General features: G+C 36.3%; 1 protein-coding gene across 1 annotated transcript; it reads right to left on the bottom strand.

The window, feature by feature from the left end:
• Positions 1-1,454: 1,454 nt before the first annotated feature.
• On the bottom strand, positions 1,455-4,340 carry LOC114273870 (uncharacterized). The gene is made up of 3 exons (XM_028215690.2): positions 4,067-4,340; positions 3,696-3,777; positions 1,455-2,241 (listed from the first exon to the last, which is right to left on the bottom strand). Exons 1-3 carry the CDS (start codon positions 4,076-4,078, stop codon positions 1,691-1,693), a joined length of 645 nt encoding a protein of 214 aa, XP_028071491.2. The 5' UTR covers positions 4,079-4,340; the 3' UTR covers positions 1,455-1,690.
• Positions 4,341-18,822: the final 14,482 nt, after the last annotated feature.

The raw sequence follows: 18,822 nt of genomic DNA on the forward strand, positions 1-18,822 counted from the left end.
ACGTTTAGTAATTTCAACATTATGAAAAAATTCGCAATTATCCATCAACACATAACACACGCATTTATTGGCCATTATATAATTCACACTAAAATAAGACCTTTCAATTCATAAGAAAAAAGAAAAGATCAAACAATTCATAAAATCACTATTTAAAATTTATTGACACCTCACGCAAATAAAAATTACTGTAAACAGCTTCACCATTATTGAAAGAAGAATCACAATTTAGGGAAAGCATAATAAAGTTTGGTGATATTATATGCTCAGATTGTCCGGGTCTTCCTTAAGCCTCTGATTCCTCCTGGTATATGTCAAACAAAAATTCTAATCAACTTGGGCCTTTAAAAAGTATTTTATGGGCCCACTTTTCACTTAACAGCGCCCAAAGTTTATTACACAACAAGAACATGGCCAGTCAACAAAGCCTTTTTTAAGAAAAAAAAATTCCATTCAATATTTCTTATATATTAATTAATATCTTGAAATATATTTCAAAAAACTTGTTCACCTCTTATAATTTATCATGTGAATCAATTTAGGAGTAGAAAACAAAAATACATAAGACACAAGCATTACTTTCTTTTCGAGCATGTTTGTTTGCCAGTATAAATATGAGAATTGAACTATGAGCGAAATGGATTCCACTCATAGTATGTTTGGTTAAAAAAGTTGTAAAGGAATTCACATTTCAATTGGAATAGTGGTCCACCACTATGGGTGGATTAGCAAAGATGGGTGAGAGATGGGATTGATAGTAAAGGACTATTTTGTCACTTAGTTTCAATAATTCTACAATTATGTAATTTCACAAGTTTAATTCCAATCAATTAATACTATCACACTACTACACAAACAAACAAACATACTTTATCTTATATTTTTAACTTAATATTATTACATTATTAATTTTCTCGCTCAATTTCATCAAATTTATAATTACATTTAGGCTAATCCGTTAAATAAAAGTAGCTGTATTGCATTGTAGAAGCAGTCCTGTAATTCACTCATATGGGCAACAACTAAGGTTGATAGCCCCAAATGCTGAAAGTGAAAGTGATCCTATGAGAAAAAAAAAAATGAGACAGCTAAGGTTGTTAAGCCCAAAAGCTGAAAGTGAAAATGAACATATGAAAAAAAGAAAAAAACTAAAAAGAAAAAGTTATGACATATCAAACTGAATAATTAAAGTCTAACCGACACTAAAACTAATAACCCAACGACTTTAACAATTTCAATAGAGGCTGCTAATAATATGTTTCCCATTATGTTAAACAATTCCCAAATAATTTTAGTGTGGTATAGCTTTCACCTTTGTCTAGAAAGTGAATGAGAAAAGAAAAAGAAAAAGAAAAAAAAAAAGAAAAGAAAAGAAAAGAAATGTCACAACACCTAACTAAAAAATTATTAAAAGCAAAACAAAAACAAAGACACAGTAAACTTATAGTGGGAAATGATTAATGAATACTTTTTTTTTTATTATAATGACAAATCATACAACATCTTATGTGACCTCAATGTCAATAACCATTAGGCCACAAACATTAGACTACCAACCTCATTATTGATCCTTTATTGTACATATATATATGTAAAAACCTTTACATAAAAAACCCACATACACCCAAAACTAATTGAACAATTTTTAAGCAAGGGAATAAAAAATCTTGTACATGACAAAGCACTAGCATTACATGATTGTGCATCCTGAGGCATTTTCTTCACTAAAGTAATCACACCGACTAGTGTAACAAACCCTATTCCCACCACAACCACAATCACAAGGCCCACATCCATAATTATCATAGGGTGGCACTGGCCTTCTATGCCCATGATAACATGGCCCATCAGTACGGCCCTCATAGCATTGCCCACAACATATCCCAACCGGATACATCGGTGGGTAGCAAACCGGTACAAAAGCTGGTACAAAAGCTGGGAGACATGGTGGCTCTTTGGGTTTCACGGGAAAAGCTGGTGGTGGCACCATGGGCTTTTCAGGCTCCTTGGGCTTTTTAGGTTCTTTGGGGTCAGTCTGTATGGGCTTTTCAGGGTCTTTGGGCTTTTCGAGCTTCTTGGGCTTTTCAGGGGGTTTGGGCTTTGGAGGCTCTATGATCTCAATGCACTTGATTGTCTTCCCACCCTTACAACACAATTTGTCACGAACCTTCTCAGGACTGCAGCATACTACGACGATCGTCACCGTATTTTGCTTCTCATCATAAATCTGATCTCGTATTTCTAATTATTCCCAAATGTTCAGACATAAAAAATCAAAATTAAACAATATTATGTATATATATAAAATAAATTCATAGTAATGAAAATATATTTTAAAAATAAAGTAATCCAAGGTGTGAGCATCTTATCCTTTTTAAATTCTGCTTTAGCAAAAATTCATTCAGAAAGTTAGTTTTTGTTATATATAGGAAATGAATTGTCTCCTGTTTGTGGACTCGATTGGATTATCTAATTTAGCCGATTAGGTCCACTATGTCTATGTTTAATGATTTTTCCCGTTTATTTATAACGTCCTACTATGTAAATTATTCCTACAAAATTTAAATTGACTTGAAAACCATAAATTCATGATTTTATTATTTCAGTAGTTAAAAAAAAAATGAATAGTTTATTTTTAAAAAACATATTTACCGTTTATTTTTTCAAAGATAAAAATAATAAAATTATATATGGGAAAATTCTAATATACACACTCTTGAAAAGGGTGTACCATGTGTTTCCCTAATTATGTTTTTTTTTTTCTTTAATTATGACCAATTTCTTCTTTAATTATGACATTATTTTAGTTATAACTTATAAGTTCTTTAATTATGTAGTTAGTTATGATAATTTTTTTTAATTATAACTTAAAAACTATGAAACACTATAAAAAATTAAAGTTTTAGAGACTAAAATTTAGGAACAAAATTATTTTTTAAGAACCAAATATTTTTGTTACGAAACGTATCGTTTTTATATTTTTAGCAACGAAAATTAGACATTAATGATGAATTATTGTCCTTTTGGGATCAAATTTTTTGTCTCAAAAAATAAATCATTTTGAGACCAAATTATTTTGTCCCTAAAAATCTATTTATTAGTGATATTTGCAAAATTTTGTCGCTAAAAGCCTTATTTTTAACTCTTCAAGACGATCTTTTAGTGACTATCTTCATGACGATAAAAATTAGTCCCTAAATATATTTTGTAACAAAATTTTATTTTTAGAGGCCAAATATTTTAGACTCTAAAACTCTTATATATTGTAATGAAATTATAACAATTTTTTTTCCAATTATAAAGTGCATATATACACGCGCTTTAGAGTATTTCCTTTATATATGTTGTTATCGAAAGGTGACCCTAAAAAAGCCCAATAAGTCCATTGAATTGTCTGCTTGAGAGAATCCAATCCCCTATTTATATATAAGGTCGTGTGTTTTCTGTTTGATTATCCAGTCCTAGAGAAATGACAAATTCATATATATACATCAAAATGCTTACATCCTTTTTTTTAGACTCATAATTCCTTTACATCTGAATAATTGATGTATATGTAGGTTCTTAAGAAAAAAAAGTCACAATTATTACTTTATATATATATATAGATATTGAATCCGTACATGAAATATGTATGTATTATGTATAGGTGAAAATGTTTAATAATGAATACAAAAAGGTTGGGGGGGACTAACGAGGAAATTTGCAAAGAATTTTCTTGATCTTCTTGTAGCAGCTAGAGCACTGAAGGTCAACCTTCAACACCATTGTTGTGACCTGTTTACATGATGACAGAAGACTACAATTGTTAAGGAATCAAGAAAGTACAAGAACAACCCCGTTTGGGAGATGAGAAAATTTGCTGTTGAATTAGAGAGGGACAAAGAAAGAAGTAGAATTGGGTCCTGCCATGTAAGATTTGGCGGAGTAGATGATGAAGAAAATAAATTCAAATCCACAAGATATCAATGTTAAACAAAACAAATCTCAACCACAAAAACGCAAAAAATGGATAAAAATTAAATGGGTTTTTTGAGATAGTGGAAGATGATCATAATTCACAAACCTTCTCAGCCATAGTGGAGAGACTTGGGATTGATTAGATCTGAACTCAGTGATGAATGAATTGTTGTGATGTATTGACAACTATATTGAGAGAGACCGAAATAAAGAGAGAGAGGCAAAGAAAGAGAAGGAGAAGGGTGGTTCAGAGAGAGAGAGAGAGTAAAAGGCCTTACTTATGAATGGTAATCGACTTGGGTTGAGAAGTCTAAACTATGAAGTGGGTGTCGCATGGTGGGTCTGTTTAATTATAGGCATTCCAGTATTTTTGTTATATTATTTTGAAAATGACCATAGCTTCCTTTTTTATATTTAATTTACATTGTGGATTGGATTATCTAGTTGAGTCTCATTCCAATAATTTGATCCCCTCAATTTTTAAGTCTATATATATAGCAATTATAGGTATGTTATTTTATTACATTTGTTTTAAAAAAAAATAATAATAATTTATTTTTAAAATAATTCTTAATTACAATTATCAAATTTATTTAAATTTTTTTCATAAACAATCTATTCATAGAGGCCTACCTAAATAAATTGAATTAGTAAAATGAGGCATGTGATAAAGTTGCAGGCCAACTAAAGGTTCGTTTGGGATGTGGATTAGCTTTTTGGCATTTTGGCTATTTTAATCTGGGATTAAAAAATTTCGTTTGGTATAGACTTTAGATTTTTTGACTTTTGTAAGAGAAAAAATAAAATGATTATAGTTTGGATGTGATGTTTTGCCTTATTGGATTAAAAAGTTTATTTTATCTTTTTATAACTAAAATAGTTAAAAAGCCAAAAAATCTAACATGTCAAACGAAGGCTATATAGTTCAATCCATCTTTGTGGCCAAAACTTTGCTCATTATAAAATATAAACTTTTTTTTTTTTTATGACACATTATGAAAAAAATTTATAAAATTAATTTGAGAGTGATTGCATAATATATAATAAAATATTACAAATTAATTCAAAATGAAGAATCTTTATAAAAAAAATTTATATTATCCCTTTCATAATACCTAACATTATTTTTTTTACTTGGTATTATGTTATTATTATTATGGTATCATGGGACTACTTTTACTTAAATAAGAAAAGGAGTTTTAATTTAGTACACAATGGATCCTATGAAGCGAGAACACGCGATGTAACGCCCTGCCTTTTTATTACTCGGATTTCATTATCAAATCATTATTATAGATTCAATTTCAGAGATAACATACAAAAACTCTTTATATTTACAAGAACACATGAATAAAGATTCTCTCATCCGAATATAATATGGATGCAACAAGAGTTGTATTTAAATAAATTGCCTGTAGGCTTACATCTTTTAAACTATAAGAGAAAGGGTTTAACCCTTTTATATCAATGGCATTCCGCCCACAAATAAAAGGCCCTGTGGCTAACAAGTAAAGAAGATCCATGACCTTGAAACACCCCTCGACGTTCACCTGAAAAAGGATTAGCAACATGGGATGAACATAAAGTCCAGTAGGGATCTCAACATGATCCTAAACAATAACAACTTACAAATAGTTATGATCATGAATGCTTAGTCTCATACTATAATAATAATGTGACGGTTTATACTGAAATATACATATATAAAAACTTTTCTCAAAATCATTCATTTCATTCAATTCACTTTTCTTTCTTCTTGTTGCTTTTTTTTCAAAATTCATATGACCATAACAAATTCTATAAAAACAATTTCACCAAGCCCATTACGTTTTCTCTCACTTTCCGAACTTGCACCTGATTTGCCTTTTCAAAATATGTTCACAAGTATCCAATATCCTTCCTATTTTTCACAATCTCAATATAATATTTAGGTCCGTTTCCAACACATTCATTTGTATACATGCATACTTTTAGTACAAAGGAAACAATAAGCAACCAACAAGTATCTAATCAACAAATGGGGCAACTCGGCCTTCTAAAACTATAACCATCATAACCCATAACATACCCAGATACACTGAGCTAATAATGATAAATAAGTTCTGCTCTACCTGCCATAAACACGGTAAGCAGGATACAACTTTCCACAATGAAATACCAATTTACCAGACATCGGCTGGAAGGTAATGGTACATCTGCCAAGTTCTCTAGGCGCTAGCTGGAAGGTACTGATACCTCTCATTCTAAGCGCGGCCAATTCTCCAGGCGCTAACTAGAAGGTAATGGTACCTTTCATTCTCAGCGCAGTATACGCTACCAATCATTACAACATGACAAAGTACAACCAACAAGTGTAATGCATACACATAAATTATTCAACAAATTACAATCAACACAAGTGTAATGCATACACAACAATTCAACACAACAATGTCATCTTCCACCGATGACTAAGGACAAAACCTCTAAATGTATGTATTCAACACACGTATTATAATAATTTAACTCTCGTGAGATTTTAAATCCAACAACAACAATAGTAAGACAACTATGGACAAAACCTCCATATGTATGTATTCAACACACTTATTATAATAAATCAACTCTCGTGAGATTTTAAATCCAACCTCAAGTTAATTTCTGAAATTCACATAGTGTTATCATTTCATTCTTCCATTTCAAAAATCAATTCTCTTATTTTCCAAGTTAACATAATCCACCCTTCATCCCAATCCATTCTTTTCATTTCACAAAACAAATCCCATGGCTATCAAAAGCCATAACCCAACTCAATTTAATATGTTCAATCCAAAATAATTCCAATGCCATAGTTAATTCTCCCTTTTAGCTATTAACACATTTACACAGCCCATAATAACAATTTACAAACATTAGTCAACTTTACCCATTTTTAATTCACCAAATCAAAACATTAAATTAAGGCTTTTTCTTCTTTCAACATAAACATGCTAAATTACTTCTCAATTAACCCAAACAACAATCAATTTAACAATCTTATTCCCAAATAACAAACCCTAGGTTCCCTTTCGTGACTTTCAAAGAAATCCACAATGGATATAATTTTAATGCAATACAAATCTACCACATATCTATCTATAGATGAGGTATTGAAAAGAAACAAGGAAATCCCTACATTAAATGGAGAAGCTTAAAGAGCAAGAAGAAGAGACTTGAAGATGATCCAACTTAAACTTCTTCGGATCAAAAGGAAGCCCACGCGATGCTCTAGCTTTTTAATAAAGGAAGTAGGGTAGAATGACCCTAGATCAAGAGTATTTGTAGAGAGAATGGGTATTTTAGAGGGAGAGACTGCCGATTTAGGGTTTTGGAAGAAGAAGAGGTTCAAAAATGGTGTATTCATCTCTGCTGCAAACTGATATATGCAAGGCTCGCTCGAGCGAAGGAGTTGTCGCTAGGGCGACCAGACACAACAATGGACCTCGCTCAAGCGCAAGAAGCATCGCTCGAGCGAATAATGAGAAGTTTCAGGTCTGCAACCAACGCAGACGCACGCTCGAGCGCAAGAGTTCTCGCTCGAACGGAGGAACAAATAACATAGGGCTCGCTCGAGCGCAAGAAAGCTTGCTCGAGCGAAGAATACCAACCTTCAGGTCTTACAGAGACGTAGAAGCACGCTCGAGCGCAAGAAGCCTCACTCGAGCGAAGAGACACACCAAACAAGGCTCGCTCGAGCGCAATAACCCTCGATCGAGCGAAGAAGCAAAAATCCAAGGTTCGCTCGAGCGAAGAGGCCAAATCTTAGGCAGCAACCACTTAAACCAACTCACACCCAACTTGTTCCAAACTCCCCCAACACATCCTAAAACTCAAATACAAAAAGAAAAAGGAAGGAAACAAGACATAGACAACAGTATACAACCACGGAACCCGAGTTTGGAACACAATAAAGGTCGGGGTAAAACCTGGATCACTATACATGAAGAAGGTGTTGAAATTCATATGTTCATTAAGGTTGTCTTCGAAAGAGAGCTCGCGCTGTATTCTGATCAAATCTTAGCCTTATTAGGGGTGATTGATGAAATTCATGTGATTGATTTGCGGGAAAAATCAAAAATGATCTTTACGTCGACAATAATGACCATGGGGTCTATTATGTTAAAGCTCGGGTGAATTGTCATTTGTTGGAAATTCTTAGTCAACCCGCCACATGGTCGACGCATCGGCTTCTTCCTCAAGATCCAACTATCGCAACTGCAAGGATGAATGTGGTAATATTGACATTGCAAAATAATAACCAGTAACTCATTAGAGTTTGGAAGTTGCGTTATTACTATTTTAAAATTGCTTTTACTCCTCTTGTAAAGTTGTTAATTGAATCCACGTAGTCACGAAGGACATTTAAGTGCCCACGTAGTCACGAAGGACATTTAAGTGCTAGTGAAATGGGGTTTTAAGTGCGAGCCAAAATAGTGGTGTCAGCCAATTATAGTAATTCAACTTTATTAACTTATTTAATATCTTACCATCCTAGTTACAAAAGTAAGGAAACAAAATCGATGGCTATTACGAAATAAAATATTAAGTTTAAATATTATTGGATAAATTTTAAATACATCTTTTGAGATTTGATTAGAATACAAATCGTCTCTTGTTATTTTGAAAATTATATTCTACACCCTGAGGTTTCTAATTTCATAACAAATTGCCCATTTTATTAATAAATCATCAAGTCAATTAACAGTTTTTAATGATGTTAAAAATATGTTTCAATGAATAATTTAGGTAATGTTATTATTGTAGAGGAGAACAATTATAAATTTTATTTTTTTAGTTAATTCTGTTAAATAAAAAATTCTAATAAGGGGGTATTTGTAATTTTCAAATCACATAGGGTAATCTGTATTTTAAGCAAACCTCAGGAAGTGTATTTGTAATTTATCCAATATTATCATATAAACATAATTTAAATTAGAGTTTAGAATAATAATTTGTCAGAATGTGAAAGTCACGTTGTTATTATCTAAAAATTGATTTTACCCATTTTTAATGAAGTTCTTAATGGGACCAAGCCTAAGTGATGGCGAGGGGTACTTAAGTACTTGGGAAGTGAGGTCAATAGCTTGAGTCAATGGATTAGTATCGGCCTGCATTAGTTATTTAACTCTATTAATTAATAAGTTCAAATCATTGGAATTGCGTTAGCGAACTTGCTGCAATTATCTAACTCTATTAACCAATTACCGTCTTAATAGAGTGCAATAAGATAAAACTCAATTTATTTACCTCATCTAGAGGAAAGTGGCAATTTTTACTTATTTTTTATCTTTGAAGAAATTAAAAAAACAAAATAATAATTTTACTTTTTTTTAAAAAATTCTGACAGGCAATGATTCAAGTTAATTTCTCTGCAGTTCACACAAGATCATCGATGGCCACACGTGCACCACATTCACGAAAGCTTGGGCAAGATTTGCCCAAGGATCTTCACTAGCACATCCCAGTTTCATTGCCTCTTCACTCTTCCCTCAAAACTGTTCATTACCCAAAAATTCAACATTGATTCTATGGCCCAAAATGTTCAATCAAATGAAATACATCACAAAAAGGTTTGTATTCGATGCCTCAAATTGAGGCTTTGTTGGGACTTATTTGGAAGTCTGCTATGGCTGCTTCAAAGGTAAGGCATGGGTTGCAAAGGCATTCTGTTTTCTCACTTGCTGTGAATTTAAGAAGAAAAAGTTTGTTACCTCTGTCAGAATTTTCTGTGAGAAATCTCATTTGGTGAGGCGTTTGAGGGATGCTGTGAAGAAGGTCAATGGTGATTTTGTGCAAGAACTACAAGGTAACGAAGGGTTTGATGGAAACAATAATTTGTTTCATCTAGAAATTTATTTACTTTGAACTTACCATTAGGCTAGGGAGCATAAATATAAATAGGAGAAATAACATCAGATTACTAAAAATCAATAAATATTATAAATATTAATAATTAAAATTATAAATTTTTTCATTGATGTGTAATTATTTTTATGTAACACATCTGCATTGTAACTGTCCCATATAAATACGAAATATGTATATGATATTTAGAAATATGACAATATGAAAAATTCAAATCATGGGATCTGGGTATGACTAGAACAATTTGAAAGCTAGGTCATTTTAATTTTTGTTTTTCTAGTCATTGTGTTAATTTGATGGGAAATTTGGCTATAAACCCCCTTTACCTTCCTTTCATTGTTAGAAGGACTAAGAAAAAAATTATACTTTCTAAACCCCCTCATAATTATAAAATCTTGCATAAAGGACAAAATTTATTATTTAAATATTTTATCAGACTATTATACCCTCACATATACACAATCCAGATACAAAATTTATCTTCTCTCTCGTCTCTCACTTCTAACCCTAGCTTCCTCCATGGCCGGAGCTGTGTCATTCCTAAGCTCCGATGATCTCTCTCTGCATCTTCTCAACTCTCCTCCTTCAACTCTCCTTCAATTGTTCATCTTCAATTGTTCATCTTCTCAACTCTCTTCTAATCCTAGCTTCCTCCATGGCTGGAGCTGTGGAGAACTTGCAAATCGCGCTGATACATACATATATATATATATATGTGTGCGTTTGTGTATTTTGAGATTTGAATTCGAATATATATGTGTTTTGAGATTTGAATTCGAATATATATATATATATATCTACATATTTCGATCTGTAATATATATATATATATATCTATATATATGTATGTGTTTGTGTGTTTTTTGATATTTGAATTCGAATATATAGATTTTTGAAAGCTCAAAGGTTTAAAAATCTGAAAAATCTATAAAATCTGAAAAATCTGAAGAATCGGGATATGAAAAATTGAGATTTCTCTAAAATTTTTAGATTATAGGCCTGATTCAAGAATTATAGGCATGATTCAATGTTTTTCAAAGTAAACATCGATTGATTCAAGGATTATAGGCCTGATTCAAAGCTCAAAGCTCAAAGTTCCATCGATTTTTCAGAGTAAATATCAAATTTCATTTGATAGAACCAGAGTAAAATTTTACTCTGGTTCTATTGCTTTGTTTTTTTCATTTGACAGAACCAGAGTAAAATTTTACTTTTATACAGAGTAAAATTTTACTTTTAGCTTTAGAGTCTTACAGTTTACTTATTTTTCAGAGTAAAATTTTACTTTTATACTGAGTAAAATTTTACTTTTAGTTTCAGAGTGTAAAATTTTACTCTCATTCATAGTAAAATTTTACTTTTATACAAAGTAAAATTTCACTTTCATACAGAGTAAAATTTTACTCTGAAATACATAGTGAAAATGTCTTAATAGGAGAGCTGATAGATATGAGGGTAATATAGTAAAAGAAACAAGTTTTAAAATATCAGGGGGTTTTGAAATTATATAATTCTTGTCCTTTTGAAAGAGAAATTAGATAGTGAGGGGGCTATGACCAAATCCCCCTAATTTGATAGTCATTTTAATCTCTCTATTTTATTTATTTATTTATTTATTTATTTTTGGGGGGGAGTAAAAAATTAAAAATCTTGAAAAACTAGTTATCGATTTATTCTAATATTTTAATAATATGCAAATACTATTATTACAAGTTTAATTTCATAATAATTTGGATACTTGACTTTGAATATTATAGTTTTTAAAAGAACAATACTATACATAATCTTATTTCTTATATTATTTTCTTAATTTTAGATACAAAGTAATGTGGCCCACATTCATAAATATTGACGTCCACTCACTTATATCTTAGAGTGATAAAATAAGTAACCACTCAACGATTTTTGAGATCTCAGGCTAAAGAAATAATTTAAACATTAAAATGAGGCTTGCTTATATCGGTCTTTTAAAGCAATGAGGCCTTCGGCAATAAGGATATTTTTTAGATTTTCTTGATGGGCCTTAGGCCACGAGCTGAGTGACTTACTGGTTGAGTCACCTCTAGATATGAAATAAGATTATATGTAGCATTTTTCTTTTCAAAATTAAAATAAAAAATCAAATGCATAAGAAATATCGATATATATGAACAAGTATATATGAATATCTAATACGAATACCATAAGATTACAATTTTGTTTTAAAAATATCGGTATTTCATGAGTCTTGGTAGTTACTTTGATATATGATTTGAACCTTTCAATGTATCTAGTTTATGTACTAAACTCTAAATTAATTTTAACAGAGTTTCACGATGTTACAAAATGCCTCAAAGAGTTGGGTGAAGTGTACTCAAATGAAGGAGTTAATTACTTTTCATGTACAAGTATGTGCAATGAGGGCATATATGAAGCTGATTTCGGGTGGGGAAGGCCCGTTTGGGTGAGCCTAGGAGGAGCAGAGGATCCACCGGTAATGAATCTCAATTTTTTCATGATACTAGGCCGGGTGGTGGAATTGAAGCTAGGGTTAGCCTGAGTGAGGAAGAAATGGATGTGTTTGACCGCAATCCGGAGCTACTTGAGTTCGCTTTGCTGGATCCGAGTCCTCTTGAACTTGAAAATTCTATCAACTGACATGCCCTCATGTAGATGTCTACAATCTTTATGTGATCATGCAAAAATTATTCAAATATCAATCGTGGGACTCATAGAAATTAGCATAAATTATACTACTTCTCTTGAGATTTAAAAAAATATATAATAAGTTTGACAAATTTAATATAATTATTCAGTATTATTTGTGAAATTCTTATTTCTATTTTTTTTATTTACTCTCAAAATTTTTCTCTCTCCTATGGCATATCTCTGTTCTTTTTCTTTCTTTTTTTTTTCTTTTCAAAAGTGTCATGTAATATACCCGTATACCTAATTATTTCTAAAATCTAATATTTAAAAGATTTCTACTTAATTTGAACTATCCATAAATAAAATTTAATATAATTATATGTACTAAAAATACTTTGCGAATTAATTTTTTTCTACTTTTTTTCAAATATTCAATTTTTTTATATTAAAATTAAATATATATCTCTTCTTTTTTTTTTGTCTATCACATTTATATTTTATTATTAATTTATATTCAGTTTCCTATTTAACATGAAGTTGTTTATTAGGAAAATTTTATTTTTAATTTAAACTATATATATATATATACATAATTATATATAATATGTATAAACATTTTTAAAATAGATATTAAAGAAAAATTAATGCTCAATATAATTAATCTATCTATTTTTTCTTAATCTAACCACAACATACTTATATTTAATTTTTTAAAATAATTTCTTTTATAACTTCCATTCCAACTTATTTTTATTTTCAAATAAATAAAAAAAATTAAATAATTAGAATTACTTTTAATTGTGTGTTACTATTTTTTTTTTCTAATTTAACTATTATTATTAATGTCAAATTGAGTCTTTATTTTACTGATAATGCTGTTCGTCCCAGTGAATGGATCGGGCAGGTCCAAGCTCCTCAAGCCCGCGTCCAAATAATCAAGCCCACCGGATAATCTGCAAGCAAGTTCAACGGGAAATGGGGTAGTCCCCCAGTGAACCCTCCGACGAGCAAGTTAGGAAGAGAAGTAATGTGTAGAGGGAGAGGTTAGGGATAGAAAAGCTTTACCTTCTTCTTACCTTCAACGTTTGCTTATATCCTTTGGTAATCATTTCGCTGTCTCTTCCGACCTGCCCTCCTCGCCGAAAGTCTATGTTGTAGCTTACCTTGTTCAGGGTAAGGGGACCCTGTTCCGACGGGAGGTATTGTCGTAATAAATGCCGTGACGTGCTGCATTAATGGTGATGTGCAGTGGCAATAACTTTGCAGATCTTTATCTGCTGATGTGGCTCGTCCTTCACCCGCCACGTGCCCGAATGTCGTTGGTTCTTGATGCCATATTGGATTCCAGCTGTTTTGGACTCCATCGGCTGGGTTATGCATTGGGCCCCAAATGATGGGCTTGGGTTGTTTATAGTGGTTCATGGCCTTTGTGGGCCTGTCCATGTCAGTAGTCCCCCATTCCCGAGTGCAGCTTCAGACCAGCGAAGGGAATATGTATGAGGAAGATGAGTCCGACCGGGATGGGCGGCTGAGTTGGCGGGCCGAGCGTAAGATGGTCCGACTATGGGGAGGGCTGATCGCGCGAAGGTCGAGCGAAGGGCCGACCGGGATGAGGTGCGACCGCGTGCGAAGGTCGAGCTAAAGGGCCGACCGTGAGGAGGGGTGACCGCGCAAGAAGGCCGACCGTTGAGGAGAGGCCGACCGTGAGGAGGGGCGACCGCGCGAGAAGGCCGATTGTTGAGGACAGGGCGACTGTGAGGAGGGGTGACCGCGCGAGAAGGCCGACCGTTGAGGACAGGTCGAGCTAAGGGGCCGACCGTGAGGAGGGGCGACTGCGCAAGAAGGCCGAGCGGATTGGCGCGGGGCTCGAGAGGCAGCGTGGCAAGTGATGATTTGAAGTGGAAAGGACAGGGTAAGGGGAGTGGTCAGTGCATCGTGGTCGTACACGTGGCCACATCCCGTGGGGGGGGGAAGATTAGGCGTTGGATCAGAAACGAAACGTTAGGTCATTATGGGTGTTGAAGAGACGATTTTGGCGAATAATTTTGAAAAGTTTTCAAACTGGCAAAAATTAATTGGAATCCTTGGAATACGGGCAAACCGTGAGCTTTTGGCATTATTCGATTCACCTACTTGTTTACGAAAAATCAAAATATTCCAAGTGTGGATTCCTTTGTTGCTCGCGATACACCTCTGCAACACTTTGTTGATTTCCTTGCACCTGCCTCCGAAGCAATTCGCAGACATACCACGGAAATGGACCAAGAAGGAACTGTGATTGTCAGGGTGGATCCACTTGGAGATGATAATGCGGTGGAGTTGGCGCAGCAATACCGGATGGAGAGGGTGGAGGAGTCGATTGTACGATCCCACGGTTCCACCATGCCGCAAGTGGTAGTGGATGTGCTTAACCGTCTGGAGATAGCACCGGGCCAACTAATGCCCAATGCATGGAAGATCCTGCTGGCCTGTGCAAGTGCGTGGCCGAAGGCAAATAGGGGGGAGGCCATGACGGTAGACGAATTCTTTGCGTGTTATAAGGCTTCGGGGCAGCAGGAGACGTGGGTCACTCTGCAGGCAGTAGTAGGGAAGGGGTTGGTGGCGGGGCTGCCGTCATCGATCAAGGGGTGGCGACCGCGATGATTCTACGTGTCTGCCAATGGGGGGCTTGGAGCGTGCACCATTTGGAAAGTACCCATCAGGCCTGTGGAGCCGAAACTGGGGGCAGCGGCGGAGGGGAGGGTGAAGAGGGTGAAGGTCTGGAGGGAGAGAGAATGGGCCAAATGGGACGAGCGCGTTCAGCCGTCGGCATTGTTTGAGGCGGGGTTGGGACCAAAGCCAAGTAGTGGGGACCTCGACCGAGCGGAGTTGGAGGCGAGGAGAAGGGCTCAAGAGGCGGAGGATCAGGCCATCCTTGCTAAAGCCTAACAATTCAAAGAGTCCCAGGTCGACCGATCGCCAAAACCGGTTACGAGGGTGAGGATTCGACCTCGCCCCAAACCCTTGGGAGAGAAAAACTTAGAAGATTTTGTGCCGCGGCCACCCCCAACAGACCCTTTGAAGGAGAGGTCCCTGAAGGAGATGGAGGTGTTGGGCGTGGGGAAGAAGAAGAAGAGGGTGAGTCGGAGTGAGGAAGTACCTGCCCAGAAGAGGAGGAGGGAGTCAAGTGTGAAGGAAACCCGTGCGGTTGAGAGGGCTGAAGGGGGAGAAGTGGAGGGGGCCCCAAGAAGGGTAAGTGGCCTAGAAGTGGTGGATGTTGCCTTAAAGGGCATAGAGGTGGTGCCAGTGGTGGCGGCGATCGCCGCAGGGGTCGCAAAGGCCGCCCCCGAAAGGCAAGTGGAGGATAAGGCTGCTGGCCCTGGGCCAAGGAGGGAGGAACAGCCCTAGGGGGGTCTTGCACCTCAAGAAAAAGGAGTCGGTGCGACCACGGCGATCTACCATGCTCGTGCGGTAGCGGGGCGGCTGGATGGAGAAGAAGGCCCAGCTAGGGCAAGGGCAGACCGCCTTGTAGGGGTTGTAGAAGAGGCAGCCTTGCGCTCGGCCTCCAGATTCAACGAGGCTGAACTGCTAAGGGGGTTATACTCCGCTCAAATGGAGGTAACCACCTTAGCAGGGGCCCTGCTGAGGAAGGCGGGGGCTGCCAAACTCAAGGCAGATGAGGCCAAGGCTCAACTTGCAAAGTTAAAGAAGAAGAGTGCAAGTTGGGAGAGTGCCCACACTAAGCTGCAAGCGGTTAAGGCAGAGCTGGAGGACACATGCCGCCAGGTTGTGTCGCTCGAGTTCCAACTTGCTGGCGAGCAGAAGAAGTTGGACGAGGCCCAAAGAGCCTGCGCCGTCGCGGTCGAGCGACATGAGGAGGCTATGAGCAGTAATGAAGAGCTGGTCAGGAAAAAAGATGAGGCGGATGGCAAAGTGGGCGATCTCTAGAGAGAACTGGAGGGCGAGCGCGCCAAGGCGGTGGAGGAGAAAGGGAGGCTTTAGAGGAAGTTGGAAGCAGAGAGAGTGCAGGCGACGGCGGAGAAGGAGAGCCTGAAGAAGGAATTGGAGGCGGAAAAGGCAAAGGCGGCGTCGGAAAGGGCGGCCCTGCACGAAGAGAGGGCAAAGGCAGCCTCTGAAAGGGCGGCTTATCCCAATATGTGCGTCGCAGCGGTGGAGCAATTCAAAGGGTCTGCCGAATTTCAGACGGCAGTTGATACCACGGTCATGAGTAGCCTGGCTAGGCAAGAATCTGAGGGACGGGCCCATCGAGGACGACCGCTGGAGGCAGAACTGAAGCAGAAGTTATTGAGAGCTTCCAGTAGTCAGACTTTTATAAGCACGAAATGGCTGAGTACTGGGACAGTGGCTAGAAGATGTTTAAACGTAGAGCTGAAGAGCTGTTCCCAGACTTAGACCTTAGTAGTGTAACAATTGGCGAAGACGATGTGGGCCAAACCCCCCCGGATGAGGGCATTGAAGAAGAAGACCTCCTCTCTAGTGAGGAGGAGTAACTGGGGAGGAAGGAGAAAAAGATACTTTGTTGTTTGTGTGTTGTTGTTTTTTTTTTTTTTTTTTGAATTGCTGTAATGAACTTTTGTACATGAATTGCTATAATGAACTTTTGTACATGAATTGCTGTAATGAACTTTTGTACAAAGTTGTGAATGAATAAAATTTCAGTTGTGTTTGTCATTTGATTATTTCTGTTTGTGGATCTGAGATAAATGAGGCGTGCGCGAAGTGTGTGTAGAACTCCTTGTTAATAAGAGTGAAATTGAAGCTTGTAATAAGGACTCAATGTAGAGTGAAGTTAAGAACTCCACAATGCAGAATGAAATTTAAAATGTAATAAAATGATAGGCCGTCTTTGGAATTTGACTAAGCAAGGAGTGGTGTGAAGACTTGGACCTGGAATTGTGACTAAGTGTGTCAATTAATTCCACAAGTATGAAGTTTTGCATGGATGGTTTTGACCGAGCCCTACATGTTAGGTCTGGACGAGTGCTTCACGCTCAGTCTGGATGGAGCTTTTAGCGCTTGGTCTGGCAGAGGGTGTTAACGGTCGGACTGCCCGAGGCGGCTCATGCTCAGTCTGGATGAGGCTTGAAGTGCTCAGTCTGGCTGAGGCTTTTAGCGCTTGGTCTGGCAGAGGGTGTTAACGGTCGGACTGCCCGAGGCGGCTCATGCTCAGTCTGGATGAGGCTTGAAGTGCTCAGTCTGGCTGAGGCTTTAAAGCCTCAGCCAGACTGAGCACTTCAAGCCTCATCCAGACTGAGCACTAAAAGCCTCAGCCAGACTGAGTACTTAAAGCCTCATCTAGACTGAGCACCTAAAAGCCTCAGCCAGACTAAGCACTAAAAGCCTCAACCAGACGGCGCCAACTGATAATGCTGTTCGTCCCAGTGAATGGATCGGGCAGGTCCAAGCTCCTCAAGCCCGCGTCCAAATGATCAAGCCCACCGGATAATCTGCAAGCAAGTTCAACGGGGAACGGGGTAGTCCCCCAGTGAACCCTCCGACGAGCAAATTAGGAAGAGAAGTAATGTGTAGAGGGAGAGGTTAGGGATTGAAAAGCTTTACCTTCTTCTTGCCTTCAACGTTTGCTTATATCCTTTGGTAATCATTTCGCTGTCTCTACCGACCTGCCCTCCTCGCCGAAAGTCTATGCTGTAACTTACCTTGTTCAGGGTAAGGGGACCCTGTTCCGACGGGAGGTGCTATTGTAATAAATGCCGTGACGTGCTGCATTAATGGTGATGTGCAGTGGCAATAACTTTGCAGATCTTTGTCTGCTGATGTGGCTTGTCCTTTACCCGTCACGTGCCTGAATGCCGTTGGTTCTTGATGCCATATTAGATTCCAGCTGTTCTGGACTCCATCGGCTGGGTTATGCATTGGGCCCTGAATGATGGGCTTGGGTTGTTTATAGTGGTTCATGGTCTTTGTGGACCTGTCCATGTCATTTATTATGTTATAATTTAATATAATATAAAATCATTATATATTTATTTTAGTTACACTTTTATAGCACAATAGGGTTAAAATTATTAAAATACAAATAAATAATTGAAATAAAAGTATTATATATATTTGTTTAAATAACACTTTTATAGAATGATAAGGTTAAGATTATCAAAATAAATAATTACAATCATTCTTTAATTTTAAATGACTTTTTTTCTCTAATTTAATTATTATTTTTAATATTAATGCATACATTGTAACCTATTTCTACAAATAATTTATATATAGACATATATAAATTGTTTAATTTAATTTTATAACATATTATTTAAAAAGAAAAAAACTAACCCGGGTCAACTACTATTATATATATATATATATCAAAGTAGTGTTTACTTTTAAAAATTT

This window comes from Camellia sinensis, chromosome 9, assembly GCF_055761805.1.
Source record: "Camellia sinensis isolate YWXY chromosome 9, ASM5576180v1, whole genome shotgun sequence".
Classification (NCBI taxonomy): domain Eukaryota; kingdom Viridiplantae; phylum Streptophyta; class Magnoliopsida; order Ericales; family Theaceae; genus Camellia; species Camellia sinensis.